The sequence below is a fragment of the Passer montanus genome, unplaced genomic scaffold (assembly GCF_014805655.1).
Source record: "Passer montanus isolate IOZ18808 unplaced genomic scaffold, ASM1480565v1 scaffold72, whole genome shotgun sequence".
Classification (NCBI taxonomy): domain Eukaryota; kingdom Metazoa; phylum Chordata; class Aves; order Passeriformes; family Passeridae; genus Passer; species Passer montanus.
Window position 1 is genome coordinate 1,648,114 of NW_024372370.1, and position 14,321 is coordinate 1,662,434.

Below are 14,321 nucleotides of genomic sequence, written 5' to 3' on the forward strand. Positions count from 1 at the left end.
GAGCGCCGCGGCGGCGGAGTTGCAGCCCCGCTCCGCCCGGGCCCTCGCTGCCTTTCGCTCTTCTGTTTATTTCGGTGGGCGCTGCTGAGGCGGCGGCTTTTTATTCCCCCCCTCCCCCTCTTTTTCTTCCCTCCCTCCCCCGGCCTCTCTCCTTCTCCCCGCCCGCACTGGCGGCTCCTCTCCCAACGCCGCCTTCACCCGCCGCCCGGCCGCTCTCCCGGCTCCCGCTCATTGGCCCGAGCCGCCCCGTCCATCCGGGCGCCCCCGGCCACCGGCTAATGGCGGAGCGGCCGCCCCGAGCCCTGCCCGCCCCAGCGCCCGCCCCGCGCCCCGCCCGCACGGGCCCGCTCGGCGCCGGCGGCCGCCTTCAGCCCCGCACTGCCGGTGGCTTCTTGATTTTTTGGGGGAGTCACCCCCCCCCCCAGACCGTCTCCCCCGCGGCGAGGGGAAGGGGTGGCGCGGGGAGAGGCGCGCCGATCTCGGAAAATATCGATGTACGCTTTGGCATGTGATCCTGCCTCGGGAGGCAAACAAACAAAGCGAGGGGCTTAAAATATAACCCCCGCAGCCCCTTTCCTCATTTCGGCTAAAGCAGATGAAGCCCGTGATCGATAAAGGGAGCGAGGGGGGAATCAAATAAAAGTCACGTTGAAGGGGCGAGGGTGGCTGGGACCAAAAAACCCAAATCAAATAAAAATTAAAACATAAGACGGAACCGTCGCCCTGGCTGTTTGGGCTTTTAAACCACTTATGTGGGAGCAGAGAAGTCGATCTGCGATCTGCATGTGTTGTGAATGTGTATCTGAGAGCAGATGCTTTAGGAGTTTTCCTTTTCTTTTCTCTTTCTTGAATAAAGAAACAAAAACAAACCCGAAAAAAAAATCCCTACCCAAAACCCCACCCTGCCATTGTTATTTGGAAACCGGATTCTTACATGGCAGGAATAAAAAGCATAAAGCCGGCACACACACACACACACACACACACACACACAGCAAACAAGTCCCCTTCCCCTCCCCCTCCAGTAAATACACGTCTGGCCCCTGATTCGGTTTGTTTTGTAGTGGCTGAAAAATAATCATCTCGAGGCCAGCAGCTCACCAATAAATAAGGCTTTGTAAAAATCAAAGCCTGGCATAACGTTTGCAGTCTCAACCGCCCTGCACGAAACCTTGCGTCTGTGTACCCATCAGTTCTCTGCTTGGCAGAGAAGCAGCCCAAAATATAAGGGTTTGTGTGGTTTGGAGGGTCTTTTTGAAATTCTCCCTTCGACATTCTTCCTATGACTCCTCATGGCATTAAATCCCACATCAGACACAGGCAGGCTCAAACCTGGACCCACAGCGTCCAAGGGAGAGATGATGGATGGATGGATGGATGGATGGATGGATGGATGGATGGATGGATGGATGGATGGATGGAAAGCAGGAAGGAAGGAAGGCAGGCAAAGGTAACGCTGCCTACCAACCAAGGTCTTTCCCATCATTGTCACTAAATGGTTAAAATATTTCCAAGACTGTCCGAAAGTGTTTGAAATGTGCCGGTACCGGACATTAGTCTTTGAACAAGGCGAGGATTTAAACTGGGAAGAAGTGGGATTCCTTCTAATCGGAAATGGGCAATGGAGATAAACCGAATATTAATGCAGAGCTGCACCTCTGATGCCAACAGCCTTTTTCTCTTTGCTCGCTGTCATTTCTGTCCTGCCTTTGCAGGCAGGAGTGTCTGCTCCCCAGATCTTGCCTTTCCAGGCTGTAGCTTGGGAGCATATGCTGTCCTTGTCCTGACCCCCCAGGCTCCCAGGAACAGACTACGAACAAATTCTATTTTCCTTCTCTGAAAAGATTTCGAGGCGGAGGTCTGAGCGCAGTCATTCACCGTTGCTGGGGATTTTGAGAGCCCAAGCTGAAGAGGAAATCTTGGTCTCCTGCATCGTCTGCCTCCAGATTAGTGAAAAAAATCACACAGAAAACTAGACGTTCGCATACACTCCCCCCCCCCGCCTCGATTTAAAATAATTTACTACATCTAAGATTAGTAAAAGAATAAATATGTGCAAGAAAACTGGCAGTTCAAAACAGTTTTGGGGAAAAAAATAATAGCAAAGGTGAATATTCATACAAATATCTTCTTTCTCTTTCTTTCTTTCTTTCTTTCTTTCTTTCTTTCTTTCTTTCTTTCTTTCTTTCTTTCTCTCTTTCTTTCTTTCTTTCTCTCTTTCTCTCTTTCTCTCTTTCTCTCTTTCTCTCTTTCTCTCTTTCTCTCTTTCCTTCTCTCTTTCCTTCTTTCCCTCTTTCTCTCTTCCTCTATTTCTCTATTTCTCTATTCCTTCCTTCCTTCCTTCCTTCCTTCCTTCCTTCCTTCCTTCCTTCCTTCCTTCCTCCCTTCCTTTCTTTTCCTTTCTTTTCCTTTCTTTTCCTTTCTTTTCCTTTCTTTTCCTTTCTCTGTTATTCATTTTTTTCACTTCCTTTATCATTTAGTCTCCTTTTTCTTTCTTCTCCTTACCTTATTTTTCTGCATTTCCTGCCTTCCCTCCCCTCGCCCCTGGCTCTGCCTGCTCAGCGGTGCCGGCATCGGGGCTCTTTCGGGCGGACGCAGTGAATTCCATCCGGAGCCCCCGCTGGCTGGCCGCTCTCTGCTATTCTTTCAGGGCTCCAGCCCTACTCTCTCTGCAGGAAACAGAGGAGCTGATCCAAGTTCAAAGTCACGTCGCCGTCCCTCCTAAGAAGTGCTTTATTTGCCTCTGAACCGCAAAACCCCTTTCCCCCGTGTCACAGGGTAACAAGGGAAGGGAGCGAGGGAGGAAGGGAAGGAGGGAGGGGGGCAGAGGCACCGGCAGCCAGCCCCGCACTCCCTTGTCGGGCCAGCGCCAGGAGCACAGCCTGCGGCTCATGGCAGCTTTCGGGGAGGAAAGCGAGTGGTCACCCCAAGTCGGTGGTAAACTGTTTTATTGAAGGAAGTTTTTCAACAGGTTTCTGGAGGTGCCAGACCTACAGAGCAAACGTCAGCTTCCCCGGGAAAGCTTTCCCTTCTTTGTAAGTTTTCCTTAATTCGCTTTAAAACTGCTCTTCTCTTGTTCTTACGGGCTGGTGATGCGAAGGGAGCTGGAGAGGGGTGTGGAGGGGGGAAGGCGGGACGAGGGGAGAGCAATTTCTTGTTTCCCCTGAACTGCATATATCGCCTTCTCCTTCTAACCCTTTCCCGAGAGGTGTCACCGCCCTCCGGGGAGGCTCCGCGCCCCCTTTCTGCATGCCCCCTCCCCGGCAGCCATGGGTGCTGCAGTGGGGGGCAGGCTGCGGTGGGGCGGGGGCTCTGCCCGTGCGAGGATGCGGCTGGCCACGGCCTCGTCGGGAAAAAGAGGCGGAAGGACCCACCGGAGAGGGGTGTGTGCATGTGAGAGAGAGAGAGAGAAAGGGGGAAGAGGGGAAAGTTCCCCCAAAATTCAGCCTTCCAACGCAGCAAGGGGACGAGGAGGGAGAGTGTGGCCGGCCCATAGCCTGGTGAGAAGAGGCCAGTTGAGCAGCATCACTTGCACCGTTGTCTGTATCACAGACACTCATAAATTCAACAAGCTCATCAACAGGATATTAAGTTGCAGGTTACCTTTGATGGTGCCGATCCGAGCCACTTCTAGGCCGTTCGACCTATGACCCGTGAAGACCACATGTGTTGTCCTCTAGCCTCCCTCTGTAAAACACACACTTCGAGACAAAAGTTCTTTGTCAGGCTCTACCGGCAGAGTAATGTAAAAGAAATAGGGGAAATAATGAAAATCTCAGCCAAAGCTGTAACTTTTAAATGCTTTTTTTTAAACTAAAAAAAAAAAAAGAAAGAAAAAAAAGGAAAGAAAATACACTAGGCAGGGACAGAAGGAAGGAGCACCTCACTTTCGTGCCATTAATATTTATTGTTCATTCGGTTGCACTTATATATTTATAAAACCCCGCTCTCGGCGGTAATGCCGTGAGACAGCGGGGGCCAGGAGCAGTGTAGCACTTTTTTCCAGGACGGGAACCTCGGCCGAGCGGAGCCGGTGCCTCTGCCCTGCCCTGCCCTGCCCAGCTGCGGCTGAGGGACGCGCAGCGCTGCGTATGTTGCGCGCCCTGCCCCACTGCGCCGCTCATTCTGCAGGCAGCACGGACCCGGCACAACGCCCCCCAAAACGGGTCTGCCGCAGCACTGCCGGGTTTCATTAGATGCACCTTTTTCCATCTGGAGATGCCCATATAAACGTTAGAGGCAGGGGAGCAGCGTCCCAATAAAGCGCGATGGACTTTGTAATACAATTTATGCTGTCATTCATAAATAACAATGCCATATGGTAACCATATTGCTTATACAAGTAAAGCCGTCAAAGTGTCACTATTTGATTTATCTCAACAGCTTCTTCCAACGGTGACGTTCAGAGAGAGGGGAAGTGGGAAAGAGAGAGAGAGAGCAGAGCAAAATTTGGCCTGGGTTTCCTGAGACCGCCTCTCTCTTTACCTCTTTCTTTCTATATATGGATAGATAGATAGATAGATAGATAGATAGATAGATAGATAGATAGATAGATAGATAGAAGGAAGGAAGGAATTTTTCCCCCCTTATTTTGTCCCTAACTGAGCAAACCCCAAAGGGGATGGCCCCTCTGTCCCTGGCGATGCGCGCACTGAACACAACAGTTCCAAAACGTATCCTGGTAAATCCCTGTCCCAAAGGTGAGGCGGCTCCCTGTCCCGACAGCCCCTAGCCCCGGATCCTTGTGTCAGCCCCAGGCTGCAGCCTGGACGCACGGAGCAACGACAGGAGAAATTTAATTTTTAAGAGTGTGTGTTGTCCATCCGCTGAGCCCCTCCATAAAGAAGGGATGGGGAGTCTCACTGCCATATCGCTACTGTCCCTTTGGTGCCTCTCGGCCGAGGTGCCCTCCGTGCTATCCCCCAGACGGGACAGTGAGCGGGGTGCCGTGGCTCCGTCCCGCCCGGGCGGTCTCCGCGGGGCTGCGGCTCGGGGCGCTCCCTCCTGCCACGGGCGGACTCCACCTCCGATGCCGCATGTTCGGGGAGGGACCCGCGCCGCAGAGCAGCCCCACGAGCGCAGAAAGGCACCCGCGACGGGTCGGGAGGAGGGCAGGCTTTTCTAGAGTTTTTGGGGAGTCTTGCAGGTCTTCCCGGGGAAAGCGGCAGTCTAAAGCGCTCCCTTTCTAATGGTCCCCCAGAAGAATGTTTTACACCTTATAAAATATTGCTCCCCGCTCCCTAACTATCAATAAGACGTGCATTAAAGACGATTGTTTGTAAATGGTGTTCATGATCATTAGCATACATTTACATAATGCAGCTCACAGCACAGCGTTTTACGGTTAAACACCTCCTAAAGCCCGAGCTCAGTTTATAGACGAAGCTTTACGAAATAAATTTGAAGGCTTCCAGGCTTTCACCCCGCCTCTGCAGCCTCCCCCGATGTCCCTTGGCAGGGCTGCCGGCGAGCGGAGCGCTGCGGGAGGGCTCTGCAGCGGCTCCGCCGCGGGAGCAGGGCGCGTTCCGACCCCCGACGGGCGCTGTCGGGCTTGTGGGGGGCTGTGGGGTAGCACAGCACGCCTCCCCTCTGCTGCAGCCCGGGGGCAGCGGCAGCCTGGGCCTGAGCTGGTGTCGGTGAGCTAACGGGCTTTAAATTCTTCATGGCTCTTTTGGAGCTGGCAGCGTCCAAAATTATCCCTGCACGGGCAGTCACCTTCTCTGCCCGGCGTTTGCAGCCAGTCCTAAAAATGAGCGAATTTCCACGTGAGTCTCCATCAACCCCTCCCTCCCCACAGTCGCGGGTCAGCTGCCTATTAGCCAGCTATAAAATAATTCAATTTTTTTATAGCCTCTCATAAAAAGAAATTGATCGGGGTATATATTTGAATTAAGACATATTAAATCGATGACAGATACACATCACCTGCGTTTAACAGGCGAGGGACAAGGAGGCATGCAGAAGGTTCCGCGGAGCTGTGATACTTGTTGTTCACCTCCACAGCATCTCCCATCAAACCATTCCATCTGTGGACCTTGCTCCAGAGATGCACCCGGAATTTGGGGAGGAGGGAGGGCACTATTTGGATGGACATGTAGAAAATACGTGTCTATAAATACCCGTACAGACGTATGGCTACTTTGCGTGAAGTTTTTACTGTGCAATAAAACCATCGAGCAGCCGCTTTTAAAACCCGGGGATCATTTATTCCCATTCCTTGCCTTGCAGCATCACTGAAACCCCCACGGCGGCCACACGAGCCGGGAGCACTGGCTCGTCTCCGGTGGGGGGAGAGAAGGAAGGGAACCGGCGGGTCTCTCTCCCCCTTGAGCTCCCCCTAGAGCCTCTCACCCCGCTTTTGGCAGCCGTGGGCCAAATCCTGCGAGTTTCCCCCCGCGAGTAGCGGCGGGAGAGGCAGAGGAGGGGGAGCCTGGAGCCTGGCCCAGGAAATGCCGGACCAGCACGGGGCTTCCTTTGAACTGGCTTGGCACAGGGAAGCGGCCAAGGCGCACAGATGTAGTTTCCTCAAGGGGATTATGTGGCCGGGGAGAGCCGAGGTGCGTGTGGGTCCGCTGGCGTCCCCCGCCCCGTTTCCTCTCCTGGAGAGGCGGAGAAGCTTCTCTGGCTATCCCGCAGGCAGGGAAAGGGCACAGCCAGCTTGCCTGCACTTCCCGGGAGCGCGGGGCTCAAGGCATTCCCAGGGGGACCAAAAGCCTGGAGAAAGCAGATGACATATCAGTGAAAGCTACTTCTCCTCCCAGAGAAAAGTCACGACAATGCTCCTTTCCCCTTTTGGCTCGCAGGGAAATCCCGGCCTTGCCTACTCAACCCCCTCAAAGGGCAGCATCCTTTGTACCGACGGGCCACTTTCGGCGCTCCACAAAGCGCTTCGCTTTCGAGGACCAGCACACCCCGCACCCCAGGGGCGGTCCCATCACTGTCCCCGCCCGTCCTCTACCTCTGCCCCCTTTCAGGAGAGCTCCCACTTCTCCTGCCTTTTCCTCTGGGGCAGCAGCTCAGGGCCAACACACACCGGCCGGAGACCCTCATTTCCCAACCCACCTTCCGACATCCTAAAGAGTCGAGGAGCATTTATGCTCGGGGCCAGTGTCGCTGCGGGGGTTTCATCTCTGTTTCGCCGCTGCTGAGCTCGGGCTGAAGGGGATGCAGCTGCCTGGACTGCGGCTGGCGGGCCCCCAGGGGCGTGGGGGGGCTCTCCCCACGGGATGCCCCGGGAAGGAGGAAGCCCCAAAGCGGCAGCGAGCGCAGGCTCCCAAAACTTGGATCTACATGTGCCACTTGCCCCCCTCCTCCTCCCCTCCCCGCTTACTCGTTTATTTTCTAAAGGAAAGGAATCCCAACCCCCGCCGTCTTCTTTTCAGGGAAACTTGGCCGCCTTCTCCTAGTGGTGCCTTGGGCATGAGTACACACAGGCTCGGCCTCGCGTGGGTGTGGGGCTGCGCGCATTGTTGCATGAGGGAGCGCTTTCCCGCCTCATCCATGAATGAACGTGGCCCTCCAAAAAAATAAAAACAGATAAGGAAACCGAGCGCGGAGCCGTGTGGGCTGCCGCCAGGCGAGGAGAGAAACCCCACGGCCCCGCAGAGGCAAACACGGCGGAGCACCTGAGCAGGGCGCCCCGTCCGGTGCCTGGGGAGCGGGGGCAGCCGCTGCCCGGTGCTGCCCGGTGCTGCCCGGTGCTGTCCCGGTGCTGTCCCGGTTCTGCCGGGGCGGATCCCCGCGGCGCCGCCGGCCTGAAAGGGAGCCAATCGCGGGGCCCCGGCCGCTGCCAATCATCGCCGTCCGTCCAATCCCTCCGGCGCGGTGTCCGAGCCGTATTCCCCAGCGCGCCGCCGAAGTGTGGTGAGCGCTCTGCCAATCGCGGGCGGGCAGAGCGGGGCCGGGGATGCGCGGGGCTCGGAGCGCAGACAAAAGAAGTTAAAGAGCCGCTTAATATATACATGTTTTTGAAGGCGGGTAAAGGGAAAAAAATAACAACAGCGAGCGTAGATGGGCTCGGCTGTGTCGTTATGGAGCCCCCTTTGAGCAAGAGGAACCCGACACTGAGATTAGCGGATTTGGCAGCGGCTCAGCCCCATCCTCACCAGAACATGACAGGCTTCCCGGGGCTGGGGAACCACCACGTCCACCCCCACCACGCGGCCCACCTCCACCCCGGGGACGCGGGCGGCGACCCCGGCGGCGCCCTCACGCCGCTCGGACCCGAGCACATGGCACAGCCCGCCGCCCTCAAGCTCACGCCCGAGGCGCTCACCGCCGCCGCCTTCGCCGCGCCCGCCGCCACCACCACCACGGCCGCCACCCGCCGCTCAACGGGCAGATGCGCCTGGGGCTGGCGGCCGCCGCCGGGGAGCTCTACGGGCGCGCCGAGGCGCACTACGGGGCCGCCGCCGCCTCCTCCTCCTCCTCCTCGGCGTTGCAAGGCTACGGCTCCGTCAACCTCAACCTGGCGGCGGCCGGCCACGGGCACCCGCACCACCCCCATCCCCACCACCACCACCATCACCACCACCACCACCATGCCCACGTCGGGGCCGCGGCGGCGGCGGCGGCGGCTGGGGCCTTCCTGCGATACATGCGACAGCCCATCAAGCAAGAGCTGATCTGCAAGTGGATCGACCGGGAGCCGCCTCCTCCGCCTCCGCCGCCGCCACCGGGCGGTAGGAAGCCTTGCTCCAAAACTTTCAGCACGATGCAGGAGCTGGTGAGCCATGTCACCGTGGAGCACGTCGGTGGGCCCGAGCAGAGCAGCCACGTGTGCTACTGGGAGGAGTGTCCCCGTGAAGGCAAGCCCTTCAAAGCGAAATACAAACTCATCAACCACATCCGAGTACACACGGGAGAGAAACCCTTCCCTTGCCCCTTCCCCGGCTGCGGGAAGGTCTTCGCTCGCTCCGAAAACCTCAAGATCCACAAGCGGACTCATACAGGTGGGTTGTTCTTCACGCCACCCCCCCCCACCCCCACCCCCGCAAGGGTTTCCTTCCCCCCCCCCCGCAAGGGTTTCCTTCCTTTTTTTTTTTTTTCCTCCCCTTTCCTCCTCTTTTCCTCCTCTCCTACGCACCGCCGAACATGTGACTTTTTCATGAATAAGTAATTCGGCAGCACACGGGCCACGCACACACAGCTACGTACACGCACCCGGCCCCTCTGCCCTGCACACACGTGTCGTGTCCCCCCCCTTCAGCCCCCCCTTCACCTTGGGCCGCTCCCTCCGCACCCCCACCCCCTCCGCTACCCACCTCCCCGCATCCCGGCAGCACCGGATAAATACACCGATTAATAAATAACGCGGAGCCGGGGGAAGATGAGCAGCAGCCCCTGCGGAAGAGCGAGGAGAGGATGAGCGCTCGCCCTTCCCTGCTCCCGCCGCCCTTGCCCGGGCACCCCGGGGGGCTCACCCCGCGTCTGGGAAGCGCTGCGCTCTGCCGCTTCCCCCCGCCACGCCGAAGGACGCCGGCTCTGCTCTTCCTGCCGCTCCTGTCGGCGGGGACGGAGCCGGGCGGGTGGCGCTTGGCCCGACGGAGATGGGGCCGCGGGGGCTCTTGGGGGCGCAGTTCCCCTGCGCTGCGGGCGGCGGTGGCCGTGCTCGGGTCTGCCGGTACTACCGGGACTACCGGACTGCCGCTGCGGCCAGCGCTCCTGGGGCTGCCCCCGTTCCGGGACTGTCCCTGCTGCCGGGACCAGCGATGCTGCCGGGGCCGGGGCTGCCGATATTGCGGAACGACGGGGGATGCCGAGGGCACGGCCGGCGCTGCCCGCGCCGCTGGGCTAGCGGACTGACGCCGGTGCCGAGGCTCCTGGCACTACCCGCGGAGCCGGGAAGCAGGGAGCGAGGCGGGGGAAGGCTCTCACCGGAGGACGCTTCCCTCCCTTTGTGGATCTGAGAAGCAAACTTCAAAGTCGCCCCGACTGCTCGGCGGGGTACGGGAGGAGGGAGCGGCACCCCCGGGGAATGCCTCGGGGGACAGGCGGGGGCCCCTGGAAGGGCTTGGGGTGTCTTTGAGCTTTTTAGTGTTTTATTTTTCTGGGTTTGCTTTTGATGGGCTTTTTTTGGTTTGGTTTGGGTTTTTCCCCCCACTTTCTCTTCATTCCTCGCCACTCCCGAAATACGCATTTCCATCTGGGTGTAAAACACTGCCGAAAACGAACGAAGCCGGGATTTATAGTGGCAGACAAATATTATTCCTTGGAGGATACTTAAGGAAGTGGAGTTGCCGTAATTGCTTTCTTGATTTATTGTTTGCTGCTCGGGAAGAGAAAAGCGGCGACCGTACAACGTGTTGTTCCGATGTAAAACCAAATGGCCCATGGCTGAAAGGATTATAGATTTTTATCTCCAGAATATGTCAGGCACGAGCCCATATGTAGCAGCGGAGCCCTGAGGGTGCCTAGTGCTCTACACCCCGAGCCGGGGATGGGGTGTGGGGGCACAGTTCTCTGTGGGAGAGGAGGGGGTAAGGGCTGACACTTTTTGTTGTTGTCGTGTTAACGACACCGTGGAATGAGTTAGCTGGAGGCCCGCGGTTTTTCATCTATTTGAAAAACTAAAGTTCACCGCGGACTTTTCTGGGCTCCTCAACTCCTTACCCATCTCAGCTCCAAGGGGCAGGCGGGAGGGAGGTGGGAAGAAGTCCGGGAGATGCTTGCGTGGAGGCAGAGAGATTCAGCCGGGAAAAAGAGCCCCCACCAGAACCCAAATGCGTGTTCGGGCGCAGCTCGCAGCTCTTAGATGAGGTCGAGCATTGCCCCGAGGCAATGAGTGGGACGTGGCTTCTAGCAATGAAAATTTGGAGAAGTTTCCAGCTTGGGGCTCCCCGTAGTCCCGGGAGGATGTCTGTGCGTGAGCCCACGAAGAAAGGCTCTATCCACGCAGAAGGGGTCGTTGCACCAAAGCTGCCCTCGGGGTGGGGGGCAACAGCCCACCTCGAATGACAGCTCGGCCCCTGGGAGGGCAAAGGCGACAGGAGTCTTCCCCTACGTATTTCTCCCCATGCCTTCGAGTGAACAAGGGATCCGAAACTTTCTCCCCATTCCTATCAGATTAATTACTGTCATTTTGTCACTTCAGCTTTAACTTAGTCATGTGCAGCCTGGGAGCAGGAGAGATTTACAAACTATTTGTATATTATTGGCGTTTGGCGCACCCAGGGGGGAAAAATAATAACACCATAATCGTATCATTAGGCGATTTTGCATGTTTCTGGTAATTCTTCTGGAAGAAGAAGAGTATTTCAGTAATTCAGGAAGCGCTTGTTGTTTGGGACCTTTTTCTCTTTTTTTTTTCTTTCTTTTTTTTTTCCTTTTCTTTTTCCTCAGAAGCACCCACCGGGGGGGCTGCATAGCAAGCTCTGTAGCTACTGCCCTATTTTGGGGACAAATCACTGTTCCCAAACCCGGTGCATTCTAGGAGGAGTGGGGACCTAGTCCCTTCTGCAATTTTGCTTTTTCCTCGCCAAGGACGATGCTCAGGACGGTCAGGCTTCCTTCCAGCCATCCCTAGAACCTCCAAAAAAAGTGACCCCAAGCCCCATCTGTGCCCCTCCCCTCCACCCGCACTGCTACTGCCAGGAGGAGTCAGGGGACGGCGCCTGGCATCTCAAACCACCTACAAATGGTTAAACTCTGACGTGATGCCCTCGTCAGCATAACGGGGACACACGGGGACCTTCGCCAGTCCTGGACTTATGGGGAATTTGATCGTGGCGATCGGGAGTCTGGGGAGGGTGCCCACGCGTGAACCCCGGTGGAAAGACACTTCCCTAAACCCCTGACGGGGTGGGCACGGTTTGGTCCAGCTGGTTGGAGCATTCTCAGGGGGCTGTGATTCGGGCTCTGCAGGTCACGGCCAGCAGCAGAATGTGTGAGCCTTCATCCTTGGGGTAACACAGTTAGAAACTGCCCAAAACCTCCAGATTTCCTTTGTTTTCCCAGAAAAATGAATAGCAATTAATGAACAAACGAAGTGGTTGGAAGCTTGTTTCGGGGGTGTGCAGAAGTTTTCATGCACTTAAAACCCACCAAGCACAATTTAAATTTCTTTTTCTCCTTTTTTTTTTTTTTTTTACATAAACTTTGCACTTTCTAGCGCTACCACGTTGGTGGTAGGTGAGTCAATTTTAATTGAACAAATTGATGCATAAATAGGCTGTGGAGGTGTATGTTTCTATAGTAACAGCCAAGAAATTGCTTCTAAAAATAAAAATAGTTTTCTTATTTCCATTATTATTTTAATAAATAATAAACGCGATACGATCTTACAAAGGGGAGGAGTAGTAAAAATCTCTTGTTAATAAGGAGAAAATGTCCACCGAGAGACCCGCTGGGTTGTTATTTCTGAGCCCTCAGAGCAAATCACATCTGAAAATACACATCAGCCATGTCGATAGCGACTCAAAAGTCGCGATAGTAATGACAAAGATTATCAGTGCAGGTCTGTCTGTGCTGGACTCACGTGTAGCAGAGTGAGAAAAACTCGCTGTAAAAAGCATCGGTACAGGGATCTGGCGCTTTTTTTCTTTTTCCTCTGGTGTCTCAGCTTGAGGCACTTACCCAGCCCTATTCGGGATCTGTGAGGAAGGGTCTGCTCGGGAGCTATGGGGAAGGACATGGCTGTAAGCAGCAGAGCACATGTATCCCAGGGTGTGCTGCAGGAGACGAGCGTGGAGGGAAAGGTACGCCCTGATTTTCACAACCCCTTTAACTGGGGTTAAAAAAACTCTTCAAAGTAGATCATCCGCACACGTTTAGACCCAAACTTGCCCAGGGTAACCAGCTATGCTGCCCTCATCTCCGATGTCTGGGCTGGTCCTCCTAACCTGCAGGTTCCCAGCCCGGGCTGCGGGCTGCTCCCTCCTTTGTGTCGGGATGCTTAAACAGGTGTTACTTTTATTTTCCCCAAACTAATTATTCCTCCAGCGCAGTGCCCATTGGGAAAGGATTACGCAGGAGATGTGCCAGGCGAGCCAGGCTGCCGGCAAACGCCAGCCCTCGCAGGCAAAGGCATTGAGAGGTTTTGTTTGGGCTCGGTCATTAGAGCGGTAATGAAGGTTTCTCGTGTGCGAGGGGAGCGCCGCAGAGGGCAAACAAGGCCGGGGGGGCCCTGCCGCCGCCAGCCCGGCACTCGGGGCCTGAGGGCTGCCAGCGACGTGTGACGGGCAGCGAAACACGGGGGGAAAGTCGCAAACCTCGGGCATGTCACGACTGTCGCGAAGGGGGAGGAAAGAAGGGGAAGGGGAAGGAAAGGATGGAAGGGGAAGGAAAGAAGAGGAGGGGAGGAAAGGAGGGAAGGGGAAGGTTTGCCCTTGCCGCTCGCCCCCGGAGGCCGCGCTGCGGAGGGGCTGCGGGCAGGCCCGGTAACCGTGCCGTGTGTCCCCTGTGTCCCCGCAGGGGAAAAGCCCTTCAAGTGCGAGTTCGACGGCTGCGAGAGGAAGTTCGCCAACAGCAGCGACCGCAAGAAGCATTCCCACGTCCACACCTCGGACAAGCCCTACTACTGCAAGATCCGCGGCTGCGACAAGTCCTACACGCACCCCAGCTCCCTGCGGAAGCACATGAAGATCCACTGCAAGTCGCCGCCGCCCTCCCCGCCGCCGGGCTCCCAGGGCTACGCGGCGGCGGGGCCCCCCGACGGGCCGCTGCCCCCCGAGGCCGAGCCCGCCGCCGAGCCGCCCCGCGGCCGCCGCGCCGCGCTCTCCCCGCCGGTCACCGACCTCAGCGAGTGGTACGTCTGCCAGGCCGGGGGGGCTCCCCGCCGGCCCCGCACCCCCTCCAGCCGCGACACCTCCCCGGCGTCCGAGGAGGATGAGCCCCACAGGACCTCGGGAGGCAGAACTGCTCCCTAGGGCCGTGCCGGGCCGTGCCGGGCCGTGCCAAGCTGCCGGTGGCCCCGGCCCCACCGCACTGGGCCGGGCCGCAGGGGCGGCCACCTGGCACGGAGGGCTGCCGTGGAAGTGCCATCAGGTTTGACTCGCGCTATTTATTCCATGTACGAAACCCTATGGTGTTTGTATGGTAACTAATTTAATTAAAGAGACTCGGACCTTTTTTTTTTTTTTTTTTTTTTTTGGTAAATAAAAGCGTTAACAACGCCAGGCTGGGCTGTCCCAGTCACCCGAGCCGCACAATTTTGCAGGGGAACGGTGTCAACGGAGATGCCCATCTTCCACTCTGCCCATGCCCATTGCTCTTAACAAGATTAAGCTGGCGAAGGCTGCAAACAGGCAGAACCCAGCCGATCTCTGGAATGGCTCTTAGGTACCTTAGCTGCCACCCCAGAGCCTCCTCTGGCCTGGGTAAAG

General features: G+C 56.7%; 1 protein-coding gene across 1 annotated transcript; it reads left to right on the top strand.

Moving 5' to 3' along the window:
* The first annotated feature begins 7,961 nt into the window (after positions 1 to 7,961).
* Positions 7,962 to 13,865, top strand: ZIC5 (Zic family member 5). The gene is made up of 3 exons (XM_039730435.1): positions 7,962 to 7,977; positions 8,256 to 8,951; positions 13,411 to 13,865. Exons 1-3 carry the CDS (start codon positions 7,962 to 7,964, stop codon positions 13,863 to 13,865), a joined length of 1,167 nt encoding a protein of 388 aa, XP_039586369.1.
* Positions 13,866 to 14,321: the final 456 nt, after the last annotated feature.

What these genes read in the sequence shown, in the direction of transcription:
- ZIC5 (XM_039730435.1), top strand. An exon ending in CCACAAGCGGACTCATACAG is followed by an intron (nt 8,952 to 13,410) that starts GTGGGTTGTTCT and finishes GTGTCCCCGCAG; the next exon opens with GGGAAAAGCCCTTCAAGTGC.